The 23,053-nt window shown below is 47.1% G+C and overlaps 1 protein-coding gene across 1 annotated transcript; it reads left to right on the top strand.

The window, feature by feature from the left end:
- Window positions 1–17,825: 17,825 nt before the first annotated feature.
- On the top strand, window positions 17,826–22,248 carry DBX1 (developing brain homeobox 1). The gene is made up of 4 exons (XM_058807823.1): window positions 17,826–18,174; window positions 18,702–18,803; window positions 21,261–21,463; window positions 21,865–22,248. Exons 1-4 carry the CDS (start codon window positions 17,826–17,828, stop codon window positions 22,246–22,248), a joined length of 1,038 nt encoding a protein of 345 aa, XP_058663806.1.
- Window positions 22,249–23,053: the final 805 nt, after the last annotated feature.

Raw genomic sequence — 23,053 nt, forward strand, 5'->3', positions numbered from 1 at the left:
CACTGCAATGCTGATCAGCACCAGAGGGGAAAAACCAGTCTGCTTCCAGCATGTTTTAGGCAAGGAGAAATAGTAGTGAAACATTTTATTTCAGTAAAGATGGATAAATGGCTGTATCTTATCAGATTTCTTAAAATAATCCTGGCCTAAGTAGAGCAGAAAGCTCCTGAACCAAGTCAGGTCTATTCATTCGTATTCTCAATGATGATCAGGCAGATGTCATCCAAGCATGCAAAAATCTTCACTGGGGAGCTACCTCTTTCTGACAGAAGTAGAGGAATTGGACTTCTCAAAGTGCTCACTCTGAGTTCATTTTTTAGATTTCATCGTTATTTAGCACGTATTTTAATTGCCAAGTACTATCCCTACTATCCCTAAAATTTGCCTGGGTCTTTATTGCCCAGTGAGATTGTTCTCAGCCTGTGTGGCAGGCTTGTGCATTGAAATTTCACACACTATGCTAAAGTAACTATGGTTCCACAGAAGCAGAGCACAGAGCATCTCTTTACTTTCTGGAAGTTAACATACACCTCTATGTGTCTCCAGGCATGAGGCAAGAAACAGACCAGCCTCTGCGGCTTTTGGCTCTGTGCACTCACTCAATTCCAGAAAAAGAAGAAAACCCCCCAACATTTTTGGACCTGTACCATATTGTGGCTGAATGTGATTGAAAGGAAATTTTGCCTGGTTTTAAGTTTTGTTTTGAAACATTTGGTCTGGTTCTGAAATCCTTAAATTTTCTGATTATTCCCTAAGTGCAACTACCACCTTTACTACCAGCATTGTCACTATTTTTTTCTTCACCTAACTTACTCACCCTCTACTAATTAAGCTTGATATTTGTGTATATTTGCCTTTTTTATCTCACTCCTCCCCTGAGTGCATCTGTGTTCCTGTCCAGCACAAACCCAAGGCTGGCCCAGGGCATTATTTTCAGATGAGCTTCAAATCATGTAAAATTTGAACTTGACTGATGTGGGAAGTGGATAAGGAATATTTTTATTTGGGAGATAACAGAGAGGGCAGAGATGTCCCATTTGAGTTTTGCCATGGCTGGAAGATGAAAGCATTGCAGCTTGGCTCAGATGTGCAGGACAAGCAGAGGAACAGAGGAAGACATCTCCTTTTACAGCTAGATTTGTAATTACTTCTACATTAATTCATTCAGTAGGATCCTCTTCATCTCCTTCATGTTCCTTCTGCCTTTCTCTCCATTCCTTTGCAACTCCCAATTACCCCGAACATTAAAAAGTCAATTAATATATATATAATATATATTTTTATATAATTATCTTATATAACATATAACATATAATATATAATATATATTATATAATATATAATATGAAATGTAAAATATATAATATAGTATATAGTATATAGCATATGATATATATTATATACTATATACTATATAATACATAATATGCAATATATAATTATATTATAATTAATGATATTTAATAATTAATATTAATATATAATTATATAGTTACGTAATTAATATAATAATCAATACCTTGAACAAGTCACTCAAGTTTGAACACTAATTCTTGGACCTAAGAGATATAGACACAGATATACAGATATCTCTATCCCATATAAATGTCTGAAAAGAGTCATGTATTGTGAAGCTATAGTTCTATTTTTTTAGCAGCATACAAAATCAATACTAAATGCCTTTCTGTGACCTTTCCTGACTCACAGGTATCACAGCTCAAGATTTTTTTTCCCCTAGCATCTTAATCCTCCATCTTGCACCAGTGAGAATCCTGATTCCCTTGAACTCAGCACCCCCAGGCCCCCAGGCTGGAGGTGACAGGGTGGGAGTGTGCCACCTCAGATTGTCTCAGTGCCAAAGGTTTGTGGGAACTAATCGGGATCAAAAGGCATTTGCTTAAATTAGCTTTATCATTATGACAAATCTTCACAAGGGGGAAAGTTTGCCTTGACACTTTGAGCTTTAGGGGTATTCAGGCCCTAAAAATTTCCAAAATTCTCCTCATAAGTGGTTTCAGTGTACATATGTCATTAAAAATCATCCCCAGTATATTTGTCTGAATTAAAAAAAAAAATAGAAAATTCCAACTTTTTGCCCTTCCTAAAAGAAATCATTGCATTTTGACCACCTGATGGGCCCTTGGGGTTAATTAGAAAATCCCCATCAAGAGCTCAGAGGCCAATATCAGCTGTCAAAATCCCACATTCCCCTCTTTCACCTCTTTCAAGTGCAAAACAACCTGTGTCTGAAGATGTGCCAGAGAATAAAAGGGCACACCACAACCACTGTGGGCTCTGACTTAGACCTATTCATAGCCTCACCACTATGAATACAGCAAAATCTCAAATGAAAGTTTTAATCTCCCCACTGCATTCAATCCAAAGAGAAAAGGGCTTCCCTTTTAACAATTTCCCCCCTTAAATCTTTTGTGCTGCCGTGCTCCTGAAAAAGCTGAGATTTTGCTCAGCCTCAGTGAGGGCTTTTGCCACAGAAAGCACTGCACCTAACCCCTTTGTGCTGGCATAAGAGTAAAGGTCTGCTTAGACCAAAAGTAACTCATGCAAAAGGCCTTCAGAGGCTCTAAATACAAACTGAACAAGATCAGAGTTAAAAGTGCAGGCATCTGAGCTCACCCAGTTTGCCTTCCATGCTCCTTTCCCTTGTTCCCCAAAGGTGTGTGGTAAATACAAAGATGAGTGGGGAAAAACAAACATTGGCCAAAAAAAAATTAAATAAAAAGAAATCAGATGTTCTAATGCTGGAAGATGAAGACAGAAAAGTCCTGTTATTCCATAAGTCCTGTTATTCCACCCAGATGAGATGAGATCCCTCTCACACGTTCAGGTGAATACATCACACCAGAAAAGTGCAGCCTTGTTGTTATCCAAGCCATCTCCAGCTGCTTTCCTCTCCCTGCAGGAGACCCCACTTACAGGAAAGTCAGCAATAACTTCATTTTGCACTCAGTTTTATGAATGAAGGAAAACAGCAAAGGCAATGATTTCGTCAATGACTCAGCCATGTGCAGGCACATTAATGGCCTGAAATGAAAACCAGACCAAGCACTGAGCATCTCCAGATGTGCTACTCCATCTTTTGGGGAGCTTTTCTGCCATTTTACCACAGACACACTTTCCATCCCACCTCACTGAGAGCAGAGCATTCCTGCCCAGTGCCCCCTGCCTCCCTGGCTGTGCCCAGCCCCTCTCACCCACGGGGGCGAGGAGCTTTTCTGTCCTGGAGGGACCCCAGCACTCCTTCTCCCCCCTCCCAGGGATTCCTGCTTTTCCTCCTGGCGAGCAGCAGCACCTACATTGTATGGGCACAGACAGGGAGCATTCACAGCCCCCAGCCAGCCATTCACTCCAGGGCAGCTGGAGAGGCTCAGGGCTCGCCTTGCCCTCTTCACTCTTGGATGAGTTTTGTGCAAAGCCCGGGCTTGGGGTCCTTTCCATCCCCGAGCCAAGCAATTAGTGAGAGGTGGAAAAAGGAGAAAAAATGTCGCAGGGTTTTTGTCTTTCTTCACTGTTTGTTCTTTTTATGTTTGTTTGGAGCTAAATTGTGTTATCTGGCTGCACTGGAAGGATGTAAAAACATACTTGGGGAGGAAAAAGGAAATGATGTTTGATTAATTAATACGTCCTTAGGCTTTTTGCTTTTGTACTAAAGGTTTGCAAATAGCACCTCCCATTCATGGAGCACTGAGTGGAACTGCTGCTAGAAGAGAGACCTCTGGCCAAACAAGATTAGGTGTGTTTTAATTTAGTATTGCCCTGCTTCAGATAGTGACTCACCTCTTTTCAGAGAATGTTTTTGCAGATCAGAGTTCTAAAGATCCTAATAGGCTGCTAACAACTTTTGTCCCCTGAGATTTGTACTATACTGATCAGGTTCACATTCTACAGCAGCACTATGGACCTTTACACAATAAAACTTATGAAAAAAACTGAGAAAAAAAGTTTTAAAAATAATGTCCCCCCCCCTTTTATCCACCATCCCATCTCCTTCCTACTTTATTTGCTGTTGAAGCCAAACCCTTGGATTCCAAAAAAAAAGTGGATCTTCTCTCAGAATTGAGTTTGATGAGTTCTATTGTACTGAGGGGAGGTAGAGAATCGAAAGTACCTTTGACTTAGATCCTTTACTGGATCTGTAAGTAAGTCAATAATCTGTTGCCATGACTTTGGACTTCCATTTAGCCACCATTTGAATATCACTGCCAAAACTTCCTCTCTGATGTGATCAGAACAACCCTTCCACTCTCCTGTACATCCTTGTACATCTTTCTACATCCTTGAAGTGGTGAATGGCACTTTGCTGTTTTGTGCATGCAAAATGTTTTGGGTAAGATTGTGCCACAGATGTGGCACAAACTCCACTCCTGCCAGGAGAGATTCTCTGTCAAATAAAGACAATTTAGTGAAAACTCTAAAGCTCACAGTGATGGGCACAGTATAAAAGCAATAGATAAAGAGAAACTGAGCAATGTGGCAGGGAATTGCCAGGGGATCTGCCTGTTTGCAGAATGTCTCCTGTTTGCACGTGAGCACTGCTGAGAAGCCAGAGCCCTTGCTAGGGCCGGTTTAATTTATATGCCCTCAGAATGAGGTCATATCCATATCATGCATGATCTCTATTGGCTTTACAGATGCCTTAACCTGAGAAGGTTCAAGCTCTTCAAGAGCCATTCACACTTGGCAGATTGATATAGTCACTGACAATTGACTGCCATCCGAGTGTATCTGGGAACACAAAGCTCACATAAATATTGTCGGGCGTAGCCCATTGTCAGTCACTCACTTCTGCCCTTCAGCTTCCTGCAGCCCGAGAGGAAGATCATTTCTCTCAGTGTCACATGTCTGGCTGACCCAGCAGGCACACAGTGGTTTCCTTTTAACCAGGCTGTGCTCAGAATGTCAGACACAGGTTTGTTCAGCCAGTGAACAAGGTGAAACCTCTGAGGCCGGGTGGCCAGAGGCTGGTGAGAAAGCCTGGAACAGCTCCTAGTGGTGTTCCTAGCCTGGAAAAGCTCCAGGAGGAGGCATGAAGGTCTGTTGATGTTTTTTCTGCAGTTTCATGGCTGACCTGTCTGCTTACTCAACCTAAGCCCTTACCAAAGACAGCTGTGAGCAGAGCACAGGGTTTTCATGCTGTACTCATGGCTTTCCAGCCCAGAAGTTCCTTTGCTCTGGGTTTAATACTCCCACCCGAGCTCCCCTCTCTCTGTGACAGCTCTCAGATAGGAAGGCATGAAAATATTAATAAGGGATGAGAAAAACAGGAGAAATAAGTGTGCAGAACTCATGGCTTTCAAACTTAGCCTGGACCAAATTTTCTGACTGATAAGTCTGGTTGAAGAGGGTCAGATGTGCTCCATTCCAAGTTTGGTGAGTAGTCCTTCTTGTCATTCCCTGACATGCATCTCTCTCACACACTAATTTGGCCTGAAAAGAGCAATCAAATTAAATTAATATATGCTCTTAGCTGCACTAATTCCTTTTATTCAGTCATAAGCCCCTGTTTGAAAAAAAATTGCTTTCTTTTTCCCCTGATGGACTTCCAGGTGAGTTAATGAAGGAAAGTGGTTCACAAAGAAGGCAAAGAGTGGCAGAACTGCCACAAGTGAAACCACAGACTCATGTGGCCCCAACAGAAGTGTAATTCCACATTCCAGCACTGCAAGCTGCAGGCAAAGCTCATCCTTTTGTCTGAGCATCACCTTCAGCTGGGCAGCCTGGACAGACTGGTTTATTGGAAGCACACGAAACAACCTGGGCACTGCCCTTGCAACATTTCATTTTTTCATCCTAATTATTGTCACATGTACTGTTATTTGACAATTTTGACATGACAGACACACACAAAGAAAAAACCTCTTTTCTTTTCTGCTGCTCCCCTCTAATGCCATGGGAGTTACTGGAAATAAAATCAGTTAATATCTAAACTGCAGAAATTGCATGCTGAGTACCAAATGCGCTAGGGAGAAACAAGAAATCCATAACTAAAGCTTTCCTTTAAGCTGTAAGCACAAGTAATTTTGAAGCTTCTCCCTACGTTGTCCTGTGAATTTTACACACTTCTGTCCTCAGAGGTCACACAGTTCAAAACCAGTCTCAGTGTCTGTGTGCAAACACAACATTCTTTGCCAGTCAAGCACTATAAGTGTGAGGATAGTAAAGGCAAAAAAAATATCAAAACCAAACCTTACACTGCATTTTATACATGCAATGGAGATGCACAGTATTTAGGAAAATGAAGGAAAAGATGGGATGTGATAGAAAAATATTTGTGTGACCTCCCCATATATTGTCCTCTGTAGGGATGTGCCTCAGGTGTCATCTCCAAAAGTGGAATGGAGAGGCTTGGTAGGAGGGGAAGCAAATTTAAAAAAAGCTTTTTTTCCTTTTTTTCCTCTTTGAGCCTGTGCTTGGTGCCAGCCCTGATGTGAGACCCACTCCTCCCTCAGCGCTCTGGGGAGTGCATGTGGCCAGCAGGACTGGGATCTTCCATTCCCATGTCTCCCAGGATAACCAGGCTGGGATCTTCCATTCCCATGTCTCCCAGGATAACCAGGCTGGGATCTTCCATTCCCATGTCTCCCAGGATAACCAGGCTGGGATCTTCCATTCCCATGTCTCCCAGGATAACCAGGCTGGGATTTTCATTCCCATGTCTCCCAGGATAACCAGGCTGGGATCTTCCATTCCCATGTCTCACAGGATAACCAGGCTGGGATTTTCATTCCCATGTCTCCCAGGATAACCAGGCTGGGATTTTCATTCCCATGTCTCACAGGATAACCAGGCTGGGATCTTCCATTCCCATGTCTCACAGGATAACCAGGCTGGGATTTTCATTCCCATGTCTCCCAGGATAACCAGGCTGGGATGTTCATTCCCATGTCTCACAGGATAACCAGGCTTTCACACTTACATTTCAAGGGCGCTTATCTCTCCTAGTTCTTTATCTCTCCACAGAGCTCCACTGCAGTCCAACATTTACTCCACCTACACATGCTGCAATTTTGTTTAGGCTTCATTTTTATCAAATATCAAAAACGATAAAGGATGCCATTGTTGTAATTACAATGAGAACAACATCAAACACAAAAATGTAAGTGCAGCCAGACATCAGAATACAGTTTTTTTTTTTTCAGGAGGGTGTCAGACTCCCCAGTGAACAAGTTTAGCTTTCAGTTTTGCACATCAGGGCTGGGGGGAAAATGGCTTGAGGAGCCCTATAGAGGTGCTTTTGCTTCCCTGACTTCTCACACAATATTCTTTCAAATGAATTTAAGGCTTTTCTTGTCCAAATCCCCGCAAAAGTAACCACACTGCAGTTTTTCTACTATTATGCAAATAGATTAATCAGCCAACGCTCCAGTGAGAATTAATTTATATTTGAATCAAATGAGGCCTTAGATTCTTTATAAGCCAGCCCCCAGGCCAAGGCCTGGGCTAGGTAGCACCCTCATATTATTCATTTGACGAGATGTGAACTGACATAAATACCGTGGCTCACTTTCAATCCGATTACCCCGTTACCTCCCATCAATGCTCCCCCAGCCATCAGCCCGCAGCGTCCCTCCTTTCAGAGCACAGCCAACAACTGACAACTCCTCCCTGGTAAACAAGCACCCACGCTGCCACCCGGACCCCCACTCTTAACCCATCACTCCTGCTCAATGGCCCTTATTCAACAAGGTACTTTATTTTGTTTGTAGGAACCAGGGCACTAAACAACACAAAAATACTGTTTTGCTGGGGCTGGGATTCAAAGCTGCCCTTTCAGAGCTGCTGAGCACTTGAGGCATGAACAATAAACATCCAAAAAAAATATATGGGAGCATCGTGCCCAGCCATACACAGATATTTATAACAGGCATGCGCACAATTTAATAACTGACATCTGTTATCTTTCATACTCTCCTTAACCCTGAAAAAAAAACAAAATTAAAACAATGTTTGGGGCTACTATGTCCAAAGGTCAATGTAAAGTGAACCCACATTTTAGACAGCACCCTTATACTAAACTCATGTTGACAACCACTAAATTCTTTCTATTGCCTTGCACAGGAACTTGTTTTTTAAAAAGGCTTCCCTCCCCGCCACTTTAAAACTGTAAGCATTTAAAAAGCTTGGCTAAACAATCCACCAGGTGTGAGAAAAGCCTTTTCTGTGCAAGCAGCTCTGTGTCAGAAACCTACACTTTGTAATTAGATTAGCAAGCAGGGACTGAATAGCTCTGATCAAAACATCCCCCCTCTGCATATTGTTTATAGTGCATAACTGATAACTAAGCTTCTCTAGTCATGGTTAAAATCTACTTAAAAACAGGAGTCCTGTGCACTCTGGAATTTAAATGAAGAGGAAAAGAAAACAAAATGCACATTTTTAAAAAGCTGTATGTAATTACTTGCCTTTCTTGCTTAAATGCAGCTTGATTTGAAAACATGTCATAAAACAAACCCTATGGTTTAAGAGCAGCTCCTCATGAAAACATTATTTAAAACACAGCTAAGAAAGTTGGAGATGAGGGTTTTTACCTTAAAAACACTCTTCATGGTGAACTTGGGAAGAGAAGGAGGAAAAGCCTCTTGGGCCACATGGCCCCAGCACTGAGGGACATCCCAGATCCCTGTCAGCAGGGCCAAATCTCCCCAGCCCAGGAGGATGGTGTGACTTGTCTGTCTCTGTGGATTTTTTCCGTGTGGCCACACAATCTACTTGTGGACTGGAGTCAGTTTCCCAAGGTAAAGAGCAAGTGTGAATGTGCTGATGTCCTGGGCACACTAAAAGTGGGATGCAGAAGAGTTGCAGTAGGTCAGAGAGCGCATCATCCCTCCTGTTCCTTCAGAGCAGAGGCCTCCACACTCCTGGATATGATGCTAAATGGAAAATAAGGTTCTCCCTAAACCTTTCATACAAAGCTTATCTATTTTTCTTGGAAATGGTGAGACTGTTCCACAGCCCTGTTTTACCTGCCCAGAGTGCAAATATGCCAGTTGTGAATTTCCAACTCAGCCAGTCCAGTCTGACTCCAGTCCCCTTTGGCACTGTGGGGCCGGGTGCAGGTCCTGGTGTGCACCAAGCTTTTCAAAGAGACACCTCTGGTTACTGCTGCTTCCTGCTAAGGTCAGTACACCCCATAAATCCCATAAATCTTTACTGCATTCTTCCTAAAGCAGGCTTTTAAATATTAGGGCTGGACTACCAGAACTGAGACCAAAAAGCTGCTTTTTTCTTTGGCCAGCAGTTTCTGTGGGAATAGCAGAAGATAACAAGAAGACCTTCTCTGTTTTTGCTCTCACAGATCTGGAGATAGTTACTGTATATACATCAATGGATGGAAAATTTTCCATGCTGTCCAGCCTGCTCCTGCTCCTGCTTTAAGTGCAGAAGCAGGGAAAAGGCTCAGACATGAATTGTCCTGGCACAGAAGTCCAGCCTCATTGCTTGAACTCTCCTGAGAGAGAGGGTCTGATCACAGTCAGCAGTGTAGTCCTGTCTCTACACATTCCCTCCTGCTGATTTATTTATTTATGTATTTATTTATTTATTTGTCTGTAAGGGCAGGAGACATTCACCAAAAAAAGAGGATATTAACTTTTGTATAGTGCCATTAGGGAAAGTTAGATAAATGTTGATAGGTGAGGGACTAAGTTTCAATTTAAGACCTAAGACACCAGAGAAGTTCCCCTTATCTCAGTACATTCATGAATCAGGAGGCTGCAATTGTAGCTTAAAGCTACAATTATTTCCTCTCTCCTGAGCTTTCTGGGTCTGGCAAGTCGCAGCTGGAGTATGGGGCCTCAAAAAGAGCCCCGTCCTGTGCCAGGACAATACAACCTTACCAGATTTCATCAAGGCAAACTTTAAATCTGCTAAATCCCAGCTGATGCCCCTAAAGATCTTACTAGAGACATGTAATTTTATGTTCTCCACCCTCTTACATTTTTAATGGACCAGTTAAAACAGAGAAAATAAAAGATAAAAATCATGACATGATGAGAGCCAAAAATGCGAATGCAACCACTAAAACATTGGGTTTTGTAAAGTAATTCTCATTGCTACAGATATGATGAGAAACCTGGGAAAAGCTGTTTCATCTTATGAAGATCCTCTTCAAATATCCTGGTTGTCTCATTCTAAACTTCAGTTGTCTTTGGTATTTCCCCCTGCAGTACCAAACCACTCCTGACAGAGTCCTGAAAGGAGACAAGTACATTCAAATTCTCCTAGGGCTTAACCCCACCACATTGAAATTACCGTGAGTTTTGCCCCTGACTTCAGCCCTGACAGAGCAAGCAACATTCTCAGGCCAAAGGCATGGGGAAAAGGTTTTCTACAACTCTCTTTGCATGCTCACACTCTCCTTAGTCCCAGAGTTTCTGTTTGCTTTCAGAGAGCTGAAGGCACAAGTGAGCAACACACTTCAGTGTGTGTCTGTCCAATCTCAGGGCTGCTGGAACACAGGTAGGGCGTTTTTCTTCTGTTTGTCAGAAAGAAACACGAATCTTTGAGAGGGGATGTGCTTTCTGCAGATTGGGAAAGCTCCCAGGAGAGAGGCCTTGGCTATTTCAGGAAAGATTCTCAAGGTGCAGGACCTCATCGGCTCTTCTGGATGATGAAATGGAAGAGCCCTGCATCTCTGAACATTGGGGAGCTGCACTGCCTGCAAAGCAAAGCCCAGCAGAAAGGTGGTCCTGCTCTAGTCTCTAGCATGAGCCATATGTTTGCTGAAGAGAACAACTCTTTCTCACAAGTGGAGATCCAGTGGAAAATCTCCTGCCTCTGCTATCTATATATCTATATATCTATATATCTATATATCTATATATCTATATATCTATATATCTATATATCTATATATCTATATATCTATATATCTATATATCTGTATATCTATATATCCGTATATCCATATATCTATATATCTATATATCCATATATCTATATAGATAGATATCCATATATCTATATATCCGTATATCTATATACCTATATATCTATATATCCATATAGATATATATCCGTTTATCCATATATTCATATATCTATATATCCATATATCTATATATCTATATACCTATATATTTATATATCCATATATCTATATATCTATATATCTATATATCCATATATCTATATACCTATATATCTATATATCCATATATCCATGTATCTATATATCCATATATCGATATACCTATATATTTATATATCCATATATCTATATACCTATATATCAATATATCCATATATCCATATATCTATATATCCATATATCGATATATCCATATATCTATATAATCCAGTCATCCTGAATTTAGACTGCTACCCTTAAGAATCCTGAAGAGATGTCCATGATGCCTAAAGCTATGAAGCTGTTAATTGCTTGGGTATTATTGCTCCTTGGTTTTCTGTACCTGAAGCAGCTCACTTGGTAAAAGCATCCCCATGGGATAACAGAAATACAGCAATTTTCATTCATCTCACTTCCCATTTTACACAAGGAACTGGGAGCAGAGCACATGGATCACATGGACCAGGGCTTGCTAACTCATTTCTCTGTGGTTCTGTGAAGGTGAAACGCGAGGGGTGGTTTGTCATTCTTCTGTCAGAGCTGCAGAGATCAAACACTCCACACCAACATCTACAAGAGCAGCTTGGCATTTCTGGAAACCAGGCACTCTGTCTTTGTTAAAGAGGTCCCCACAGTTACTCATCATCTACGGATGCAGCACCTTGCAGACGTGGACATGGTTCTGCTCAGGGCTTGGTCTGTGACTGAACCATTTAACTGCAAACCAATTGCCTTAAGGGACAAGGTCACAAACACAATACTTACAAGAAGAAAACACTGAATGCCCAGGGAATATGATGTTCAAAAACCTTGGGAATCACTTTTTTTTTTAAGCTATTCCCCCATTTCAGTTGTGAGAACTTTAAAGTATCCCGATGTCCCCCTAAACCAGGACACCCAAAAAGGAAGTTTTGCACTTGTGTTTACTAAAGAATTGTTACACAGTGTTTGAGTTTCCTTTCCTTCCTTATCACACAGCTTTGGGTCCCACCAAATGAATCACAGGTCAATCCCTGTTAAAGGACCTTTCAGCACCTTCACATAGGACTCAGAGAGAAAAACACTCACCCCAAAACCCCACAACAGCTGTTTTCCCCACTAAATCATGACGTCTGAAGCTATTTTCACCTAGAAGGAGCAAATTGAGCCTCCCAGGCTATCATCATCCCTCTGGCTACCAGCACATGGCTTGGGGAGGGCTTTCCATTGGGCAAAGTGCTCACAGGCACCTGGGCTCTCACCAGCATCTCTCTTCTGAGTCTCCCAGCCCAAAGGAGGTGAAGCATCAGCTGGCTGGCATGCAAGAATACAAGGGGTTGAAGGTTAATGACCTTTTAAGAAAAGGTGTACAATCAAGAGAAGGTCCTGGTTTTATCCTCTAGGTAGTCAAATAGTGATTCCGTTCTTTCTCTGAGAGACGGAGGTGGTGTGTGGTGTTCCATCAGGCAAAGGGGTAGAGAGCAGCCTTTAAATCCATTCTTGTGGCAGACAGCAAGGGAGTGTGTTGGCTCCAGGACCCTCAGTTCAAGGTGACAGCAAACTCTCAGATTTTGTGAAATCCACCCCTGGACATGCTCATTCTCCTGCTGGATTGTGCTGGGAGTCCTGTCCTCCAAAGACAGTTGTCCTTCCTGTCATAACCTGGAGGGTGTGGAACAGAGCTGGGTCTCAGAGGAAAAGTTTCAAGTCACAATACTTAAAGGTGCCCACTGCAAAGAGATTTCAGCACATCAGTCAGCAGAGAAATTTGCCACTGCCATAGGCAAAGGATCACAGTTCAGTTTGCAGGGAAGAGGCAGAAGTCTCTTAAGAAATTATTTGAAAGACAAAAGGATTTTTAATTCTTCTGACCTACTTGAGCAACATGAGAGAAACACATTTTTGAGAAAATAAATGGGCAAGTTTTGTGTCTGTCATCCTCCTCCACATTTCATCTGTACAGTCTAATTTGGAAATCCTTGGGGCAGAAACCACAACCAAAACAAGCAGGACCCTGCCCACCAACATCTGAAATCCAAACTGCCTCTGTCCAATTCCCAGAAAGGTTCTACTGGGCCAAGAAATCGTGAAATTGAGGCAGCAAATAAACCATCATGTTGTATTTTGCAAATCCTAGCTCTCCAAAATGTGCCAATCTTAGCTGGTGAAAGGAGTTGTTTTTAAGGAAGTTGTGTGGTTGTTTATTAGACAGATCAGTGGAGAAGAAAGAAGAGGGATTGTTCAGCCCCAGATTATTTTTTTAAAACAAAGGTGGAGGTTGGGGAAAGGATAAAAGGACGCAATGGACAAAAATAATCAAATTTGGAAGAAAGGATGCAAATTAAACAGGCTTGGAAGGAGTTAGCAAAGCACGAGCAAGACCCAGGGACTAAACTAAAGTTAATTACTTGTGACACGATCAGATCATCTGGTTGCGTTTCAGGCCGTGTGCACTCCGGGCTGGCCAGCATGAATGGCGAGGCTAAAGAAAGTGACTCTCCCCTCGAGGTCCCTTTGCCAAGTCTGGGCTGCGCGCTCTGCCCGAGATCCCTCTTTCTTTGCGCGGAGAGAGAGAGGGGGAGAGCAGAGGGAAACACAGTTAACCACCTGTCAGGGCTGAGGACACAATAAGGCAGCCCCCAAAAGAGCTTTTCATGCATGCGTAATATATTTGTTCAGCTATTCACTTAATGAAGCTGATAAATGTGATGCAAAACAATAGTCAAGTTAATCTATTTAGTAAAATGTTTTGAGACTCTCAGGCGATGTTAAGGAGGGTAGTGTGCTCGGGGACATTTTCATTTCAATACGCCCATCTCTCCCCTCTTAGGGGGGTTTCAAGCAACCTATGTGAATATAATTTCTTATAAATGTGTCTTTAATGGGTTTAATTCACCCTTGCCAGCTGTTTTTTTAGCTATTTTGTAAGAGCAAAACAAACGTGCCAGGCTTGGAAAGCTAGTTAAAATTAGTTTCGGTCACTGGGGCCAAGCTATATTTCCTGCAAACCATCTGCTTGATTGGCACAATAGAAGGATTTTCAAGAAAAGGGGGGATCTAGAAGAGCTTTGAACGAACCAACAGTTACTGTTCCTTGTGCTTGAATTCTAAAGGTGAAGACTTAGGTGTCTTAATACAGCCTCGCCCCCGCAGCCTCCATTCAAGCTGCCGGCGTGGTCCATGAGCATCGTCAGGGGACTGGGACACAGCGGGAAGGAGCATCCCTCCCCCTCTCCGGCGGAAAAAAAAAGAGAGAAAAAAGGAGGAAAAAAGAAAAATAAATGAAAAGGGAGTGTGGGGGGGTGGGGGAAGGAGTAAGAAAACAACCTTAGAGGCGGAACCCATGTTTGCACCGCAGCTTTCGGGAGGGAGGGAAGGAGGAAGGAGCGGCAGCCCCGGGGCTGCGCGGTGGGGCTCGGCCGGGCCCGGGTGGATTGGGTCCGGCCTGGGGAGGGAGCAGCGGGAATGTCGGCTCCCAGATTGGGGAGGGAGCAGCGGGAATGTCGGCTCCCAGACTGGGGAGGGAGCAGCGGGAATGTCGGCTCCGGCTTGGGGAGGGAGCAGCGGGAATGTCGGCTCCTGGCTGGCTGTGGGAAGCGGGACAGGGACAGGAACAGGGATGGGACAGGGATTTGGGCAGGGACAGGGATAGGACAGGGACAAGGACAGGGACAGAGGATGGGACAGGGGCAGGGGCAGGGATGGGACAGGGGCAGACACACGGACAGGCACAGGGCTGTCCCGTCCCGCGTGGGGCCGCGCCGTGGCGGTGATTGAGACGTCGGGGGATGCGGGAGAGCCGCGGGGCTCCGAGCGCGGCCCCGGCCGCCGGGGGGGCCCGGCCCGGCCCTGCCCAGCCCTTTGGTGTCCGGATTTGAAGTGCTGGCTCTCCCGATTTCATGCGGATTACCGGCCTCGGACCGGGACACACGCAGCTTCAGCCTTACCTCCCCCTCCCTGCCCCACCCGCCGGCAGTTTCGAGTTTGGGCTCTTTTCCTATTTCTTTTTTTTGGGTTTTTTTTTTTTTTTTTTTTTTTTTTTTTTTTTTTTTTTTTTTTTTTTTTTACGGTGACAAAGAAAGTGAGTGACTTTTAAGAAATAAATTTGAAGATAACGACATTAAAATGAATGGCAGGAAACACAAAACTGCCCGAGCATAGGTCAAACGGCATTAGTCACAGGTTTTATCCTGAGACATTAGAATTCCCTTTCTCTTAAATGATCACTGCCTTTGAAAAGAAACTTCCAAAGGAGATCTCTTAAAATAAGGTCCTTTCGTCTGGTTTCTTGGTTTCTTATGGTCTATCTTCCCTTTCAATAGATGTCTAGTCCCTTTTGCCGTGGTGCTTAAGGAATTCTTTACGAGTGTGCTCAGACGCATCACAAGGAACCGGGCCCACGCGTGCCCCAGCATGCGCTTGACCCAACCTTCCAGAAAATGTCAGCCCCTCTTTTTTAGAGCCAGAGAAATCAGCAGCAGTTGGTCTATAGGGAGACAAAATGCCCCCGATGTATATGTGAAGAAAGGAGTAAATCATCTCGAAAGAAACCAGTAATGACTGTAAAAACCGGAGTGTTCTCGGAACAGCCCGGGCGGAGCTCGACTGGGGCGGCTGCGAGAGGGGCAGAGATGGCACCGGGAGCTGGGGGGTGCCCGGCCATTATTTCACTGCCGTTTGCTTCTTGCATTCGCTGCCGTGCTGGGTAACACCCGAGATCAGCGCTGCTCAGGAACGGGGTTTGAGTCAATCCCGGAGCCCGGCCGGGTTCGGGGCGGGCGGAGCGGGGCCGGGGGCAGCTGCCGCCCCTGTGCGAGCCCCCTGCGCTCTGCCCACGCCTCCCTTCCCCCGTCTCTGTACCTGCTCAGCGCCAAGGCCAGCGAGCCAAACCCTCCAGCCAGGCTTGGTTTCAAAGTGATGCTTTCGGGTCTGCAGGTGCCCGTCCGCTGGGGGCCGAACAGCCTCGCGAAGGCTTGTCGGGATCACAAGGGTTTCCAGGGCTGATTCCGTCCTCCCCAATAAATAACTTTTTGATTTGAATCAAGGGAGAGGTTTAACAGACTTTCTTTCTTCCCTAATGTGATATAAATCGCAGATGCACTTTTATTGAATGGTTAAAGCATCGACATGGAGATAATCGACACAAAACGTCCGGACAAAAACCATCGGGAGAAATAAAGCTGGTTAATAAGATTTTTGAGAAAGCTTTGTGTTAAAAAGTAAAAAGGGAAAACAGCTGAAGGTGACAGTTAGTTCATGGTTAATAGGATAAAGGCTGCATGGTTGAGCTGCACACTTCTGCTTGCAAAGGTTCAGACACACCAAAGGGCTGAATAGGGTGCTTTTAAAACATAGGACATTTAACACATCTGTTATAGTCTTTAACAGAGAAATCAGGTAAAACCGCTCTCAATAGTCGCTTTCATCAAGCACCTCCGAAGGAAACTAACTACACTCGCGCCTATTTCCACCACAAACAAAACCTCTCTGCCAGAAAACCCCCTTTTTACTACTTTCCCCTTAGGCGATGCCATTCGTCCCTCGCACCAAAGTCAGGGCACTCCGGGCTCTGTCCCACAGACACTTTCCTTGCGAGCAGCACACCTTCCGAAATCCCGCACACCCGCGCGGACCAAAAGCGATTTCAGGCGAATTTGGCTTCGAGCCATCGGCACCGACGCAGCCCAGAGCAGCTCGGACAGCTCGGCCAAAAGGATACGAATGCTCCAAAGCTGTCCTCATTTTCACAGCTGGAGGGTGGCGATTGCCGCTCTTCTGAACGCAGAGAAGCTGCAGAGGAGCAGCAGGCTGCGAACCCCGGGGTGCCCGGGTCTCTGCTGTGTGCAATGCCCAGATTTTGTGGGAGCACAGCTCTCGCCGACCTCACCAGGGCTCGTATTTCGGTCTGGGCAAACCTCTCGCCCGAGCACAAGTACACCAGACTTTTACGAGGCTCGGATCTTGAAAGGAGAGGAGGACCCCGCAAATACGCCTTATTCTGGACTTTTGATGTGCGGATAGAAAACCAAGCCCATCTACACGCACTAATTCTGCCTCACACCAATAGCAGGAGCAGAATATGTTCAAACTACGGTGGGACACACTCTCCAAAAGTATTTCTCCCTCAACAGAGCTTAGTTCCACGTTTTGTAATTTGTATTTTCAAATCCACAAAACCCGTGCTTTTCTGAGAGTCCGCAGATAAGTTTCTATGAATATTTATTGATTTATTTCCTAAACTCAGCAGGGGAGCGGCAAATAAATTTAGTACTTTCTTTAAATAATTCCCTTTCTACGAGGCAAGATGTCATTTGAAACTTTTAAATAGGCATTTAATTAGCCTGTGTGTGTTGCCTCTGAACAAAACCCTGCTGGGAGCCTTTGGGACGCTGTATTCCAAAGAGGCGGTCAATATGCAAAATTGATGACTACACTTTCTTTGTGGCGGGGCCATTGTGCCCCGGTTGCTTATGAAGTCTAATCCAATCATAAATTGCGGCCCCGGACCAATGGAGAAGCCGGGAGCTCGCCCTGAATGAAGCTCAAGTGGAGAACTTTGTTGAACCCCATTGTTGGGGCTGTCACTTTTGAAAGAGCCTCAGCGGGGCTGACCACTATAAAACGCACGGTCCATGAGGAAGGGGCGCAGAGAACTCCGCCGGGCTCGCTGGCCGGATCTTTACCGACCCAGGTTTGCAGGGCAGAAAACAAAAGCGAACGAACGAGCGAGGCGGGGAGCGGCCCCGGCGCGGCGCCCGCGATGATGTTCCCCGGCCTGATCGCCCCCCCGGCCGTGTACCCCAGCCTCCTCCGGCCCACGCCCACCCTCACCGTGCCCCAGGCGCTGCAGTCGGCCTTCTCCAGCCATTCCAGCTTCCTGGTGGAAGATCTGATCCGGATCAGCAGGCCGGCCGGCTACCTGCCCAGGAGTGCCCCCGCGGCCGGCGTGTCCCCGCCGGGCTCGGCGGCCCGGACGGACGCGGGGACCCCGGAGCTGCCCGGCCCCACCGCCGGCCCCAGGAGGGGCTGCTCGCCGCAGGCTTCCAGCGGCGACTCCACCTTCCTCAAGTTCGGAGTCAACGCCATCCTGTCCTCCGCGCCCCGAGCCGGTAAGCGGGGACAGCCCGGGTGTCACCGGGGGCTGGGGACACCACACCGGGACGGGGGGAGCGCGGGCACCGCGTTAGGAGAGCGGGGCGGGAGCCGGTGCCGAGCTGCACAGCCCTCCGGCATCGGCGCTGGGCTCGCAGAGCCCTCCGGCATCAGCGCTCGGCTTTCCAGGGCGAGGGCAGCGCTGCCGGGGCCGGGACGAACGGGAGGAGCAGGCGGAGGGAGGGCTCCCAGAGCCCAGGGCTCCCAGAGCCGAGGGGTCCCAGAGCCCAGGGCTCCCAGCGCCGAGGGGTCTCAGAGCCCGGCCGTGTCTTCTGGCTGAGCCTGTCCTCACTTTGTGTGGTGCCGCTTTGCTGGCAAAACCAGCAAAAGTGCCTCTTTCCCTCGGCCCTTCCAGGTTCGGTCTGATTCCTTTATTTTTTTCTAAAAGTACCCAGCGTTGGTCTCCAGACCGAGCGACAGAAGCCAGCCTCGCCGTCGGTCGAATCCAAACCTTCCGATTAATTTGACTTTATTTGTTTACTAGAAACCTCCCCTGCGTTGCTTCAGAGCGTCCCGCCAAAGACTTTCTCGTTCCCGTACTTTGAAGGATCCTTCCAGCCCTTCCTGAGGTCCTCCTATTTCCCAGGTGGGTGTTGGCAATGCCGCTGTGTGCGGGCACAGCGCGCTGCTTTCTGCCCGCGCCCGCGCTCCCCCCGCGGGGTTATGCCGCAGTTCAGAGGTTGGACGGAGTACAACATTCAAGCATCAGTCGCGCCAATTTGCTGCCCGATTTAGCACAGGCAGTGACTGCCTGACATTCCCTGCCCGCTCCCCCCGCTGCTCCGCAAATTAGCCGGGATTGTCACGGTCCCGGGGCGAGGCGGGTCCCGCTCCCTCCTTCCCTCCCTCCTTCCTCCTCTCCCTCTCCATCCCGCCCGGCCCGGGGAGGTTTCAGCACCACGAGTTGCGGTCAGCTCCGCGCAGGGAGGGAGGGGAGAGGGAAGGAGGGAAGGGAACGGAAGGAAGAGGGACGGAGCCTCTCGGCGTCCCCCAAACCTCTCCGCGTTCCGGGCGGCTCCAGCGGGGCTCTGTGACTGCCTCACCCTCTGCTCCGTCACTCTCTGCTCCATCACCCTCTGCTCCATGACCCTCTGCTCCGTCACTCTGCTCCATCGCTCTCTGCTCCATCGCCCTCTGCTCCATCGCTCTCTGCTCCATCGCCCTCTGCTCCACCACCCTCTGCTCCACCACCCTCTGCTCCATCGACCTCTGCTCCATCGCCCTCTGCTCCACCACCCTCTGCTCCATCGCCCTCTGCTCCACCACCCTCTGCTCCATCATACTCTGCTCCATCACCTCCTCCACCTCTGCTCCTCCACCTCATCCTCACCCTGTGCTCCATCACCCTGTGCTCCATCACAGTCTGGTCCATCACCTCTGCCTCTGCTCCATCACCCTCTGCTCCATCACCCTCTGCTCCATCACCTTCTGCTCCATCACCCTCTGCTCCATCACCCTCTGCTCCATCACCCTCTGCTCCATCACCTTCTGCTCCATCACCCTCTGCTCCATCACCTCCTCACCCTCTGCTCCATCACCTCCTCCGCCTTCCCGGTTACCCCGTCCAACAACACGGGGAAAGGAGAGAAAGCAAGGCCACGGAGCTGTGGTTGCTACACCACCGAAATATTGTGATGCTGAGAGAACAATTTTTTTAATTTTAATTTTTTAAATTTTAATCTAATTACACAAACAAGCAATGAATTTAAAAAGAAAACAGGGAAAGGGAGAGAGCAAAAAAAAAAAAAAATAACCCAAGCTCTTCTATTCATCCTTTGGATAATGGAATTTGCTTCCTTTCTCCAGCATGTGAATAGCCTAACAAAAACAACTTGAGCTTTATAAATAGCTTTTCATGTCCATTTAATGAAAATGATTTGGGGAAAGAGACGATTGTGCCATCAGTATTCTCCCGAGGAGCCTGGCATGCCGTTGTGTTTAGTTTGAAAGTGTAAATCTCTTTTGTTCCAATAATATATGGCGTTAGCTGCTTGTCCTCAGTCTTTTTCTGTTAGTTCATTACTACACAATTACCATTCACGCTTCATTAGCATCTCTGTCTCTCTTGGGGAGGTTCCCCCCTCCTTTTTTTTTTAAGGCGAAACTCTGCCCTTTTTTATCATACTAATGCCATTGGGAACCAGGCAGTGTGCTAATTAGCTGCAACTTTTCATGTCTTCGAATTGAATTCTCCAACTTTGGAGCACGGGGGAGGGAGAGAGAAGAGATTATTATAAAAAGATGAATACCGATTGATCAAAACTGCATCTGAAGAGGAGCGGTTTTGTTCGGAATCAGAAAAGTCCTCATTTTCATCTCCAGCATAATAAAGCATCTGAAATGATAAAAGCAGCTGAAAAAAAAAAAATCGAATGCTTCTGAGTGGGAGGGAGAGCTTTTTTATTATACCTCTGTCTTAGCTGGTACGCCTCACTTTGCCTTTTCAGGCCGGGGGAGCTTTGAATCTCCCAACAAAACCGGCCACCGCTGCCCGTGTCCTCCATGGGAGCTGACAGACCTAACCCCGGCCACCACTGCCCCGTGTCCTCCATGGGAGCTGACAGATCTAACCCTGGCCACCACTGCCCCGTGTCCTCCATGGGAGCTGACAGATCTAACCCCGGCCACCACTGCCCCGTGTCCTCCATGGGAGCTGACAGATCTAACCCTGGCCACCACTGCCCCGTGTTCTCCATGGGAGCTGACAGACCTAACCCTGGCCACCACTGCCCCGTGTTCTCCATGGGAGCTGACAGACCTAACCCCGGCCACCACTGCCCCGTGTCCTCCATGGGAGCTGACAGACCTAACCCTGGCCACCACTGCCCCGTGTTCCCCATGGGAGCTGACAGACCTAACCCTGGCCACCACTGCCCCGTGTTCTCCATGGGAGCTGACAGACCTAACCCCGGCCACCGCTGCCTGAAATGGGACTCTCGGTTAAACCCAAAGCTCCTTTCCACGGCCCCAGGTCGATGAGGGCGGGCAGGGATGGCGAGGGCCTGTCCCCCCGGCTCAGTGTGTCCGTGTGTCCGTCCCGCAGCCGCCTCCGCCGTGGTGCCCATCCCCGGCACCTTCTCGTGGCCGCTGGCCGCCCGCGGCAAGCCCCGCCGGGGGATGCTGCGCCGCGCCGTCTTCTCGGACGTGCAGCGCAAGGCGCTCGAGAAGATGTTCCAGAAGCAGAAGTACATCAGCAAACCCGACAGGAAGAAGCTGGCGGCCAAGCTGGGCCTCAAGGACTCGCAGGTGAGAGGGAGGGCTGGGGATGGGAGGGCAGAGGGTGTGTGGGGAGCCCCCACTGGCTGGGGCAGCTTGAGAGAAGCAGGGAAGAAGGAGATGGGAGCAGGGAGATGGGAGAAGGGGATGGGAGCAGGGAGATGGGAGAAGGGGATGGGAACAGGGAGAACAGCCAAAGCACTCTGTTGACCACACCATGCAGGCAGTCAACAGAGCCAAAAATGTCACCATTCCCAGCTGGGGAACAGGACCAGCCTGATTGCTCCTGAGCTCTCTCCCAGGCTCCTCCAAAGATCAGATTCTGTGGTTCCTGTTAGCTTTGTGCAGGGTTTTAAGGATGCAGCCAAAACCACCTTTTCTGGTGCCCGTTTCGCTGAACCGTTTCACTTCCTTGCTGCTTTGCCCCCTAGGTGAAGATCTGGTTCCAGAACAGGAGGATGAAATGGAGGAACTCCAAAGAAAGAGAGCTCCTGTCCTCGGGTGGCTGCAGAGAACAGACCCTCCCCACCAAGTTCAACCCTCACCCAGACCTCAGTGATGTGGGCAAGAAGTGCTCGGGAGAGGAGGAGGAGGAGGAGGAGGAGGAGGTTCCCCCTGTGTGCCCGGCCAGCCCCCAGCACCCCCTGACCTACCACCCGTCCCCAGAACATCTGCACCTGAGGGACAGACTGGACTCCCAGATGTCTCCTTCTCCATCCCATTCCAGCAGCCCCAGCAAGCCCTCAGACTTCTCAGACTCAGAGGAGGAGGATGATGAAGGGGAGGAAGAAGAGGAGGAGATAACAGTATCTTAGATCACCCTACCATCACACGAGGACACTGCAAAGATGTAAATAAACCAGAGTGCTATAAATTGAAGAGGTGCTGTCCCACCCCAATGTCCACATGCTGCTTCAGTGCAGGTTCTTTATCACAATAGCTGCAAGGCTTCCTTCTCACTGCTATTTCTCATTTGCTGCCCTGTGGAGAGGTTTTCATGTTCATGATATCTGCCCAACTTTTCATAACTCTCTCTGCTCAGCAATCAATAGTTGCTCATTTAGCAAAAACAGACAACAGGCAGCTCCTGGCTGTACAGCAGGGAGGAAAGGGAAATTTCCCTGTAGGAAAGGAAACTTCTTCCCCCAGACAAAAAAAATCATCAAAAATACAATATAGACAGCATGACAATTTCTGTTAGCTTTCAAGCGAATTTCCAGCTACTGTATTACTTCAGCTGCTGCTGAAGGCTTGTCTGATCTAGCAACACTTTCTTCCAAAATAAATAACCTAGAGGGACCCAGAGCAAGCTCTGCCTCCCTCCTCACCCCAAATGGCACCATGCTTGTGCAACAAATCCATCCAAATCCCTGGAATGACTTTGAAGGCACAATGCAAGCATGCCCTGTGTAATGGAGATCTTATATATTTGTGCTTTTCCTCTTAATTTATTCATCAATATTGTGTTCAAAGCACTGTCTAACCCACCTTCTTGCCTATGTTTGTGTTTATTTTCCACTTTGCTTCTCCTATCCGTGGTGTGGACAGAGGAAAGTGGATACATCTCTTTGATTTTTAACTGAACTTTGCTGTCTTTGCACAGCTTATATGAACTGTACA

The sequence above is a fragment of the Ammospiza caudacuta genome, chromosome 6 (genome assembly GCF_027887145.1).
Source record: "Ammospiza caudacuta isolate bAmmCau1 chromosome 6, bAmmCau1.pri, whole genome shotgun sequence".
Classification (NCBI taxonomy): domain Eukaryota; kingdom Metazoa; phylum Chordata; class Aves; order Passeriformes; family Passerellidae; genus Ammospiza; species Ammospiza caudacuta.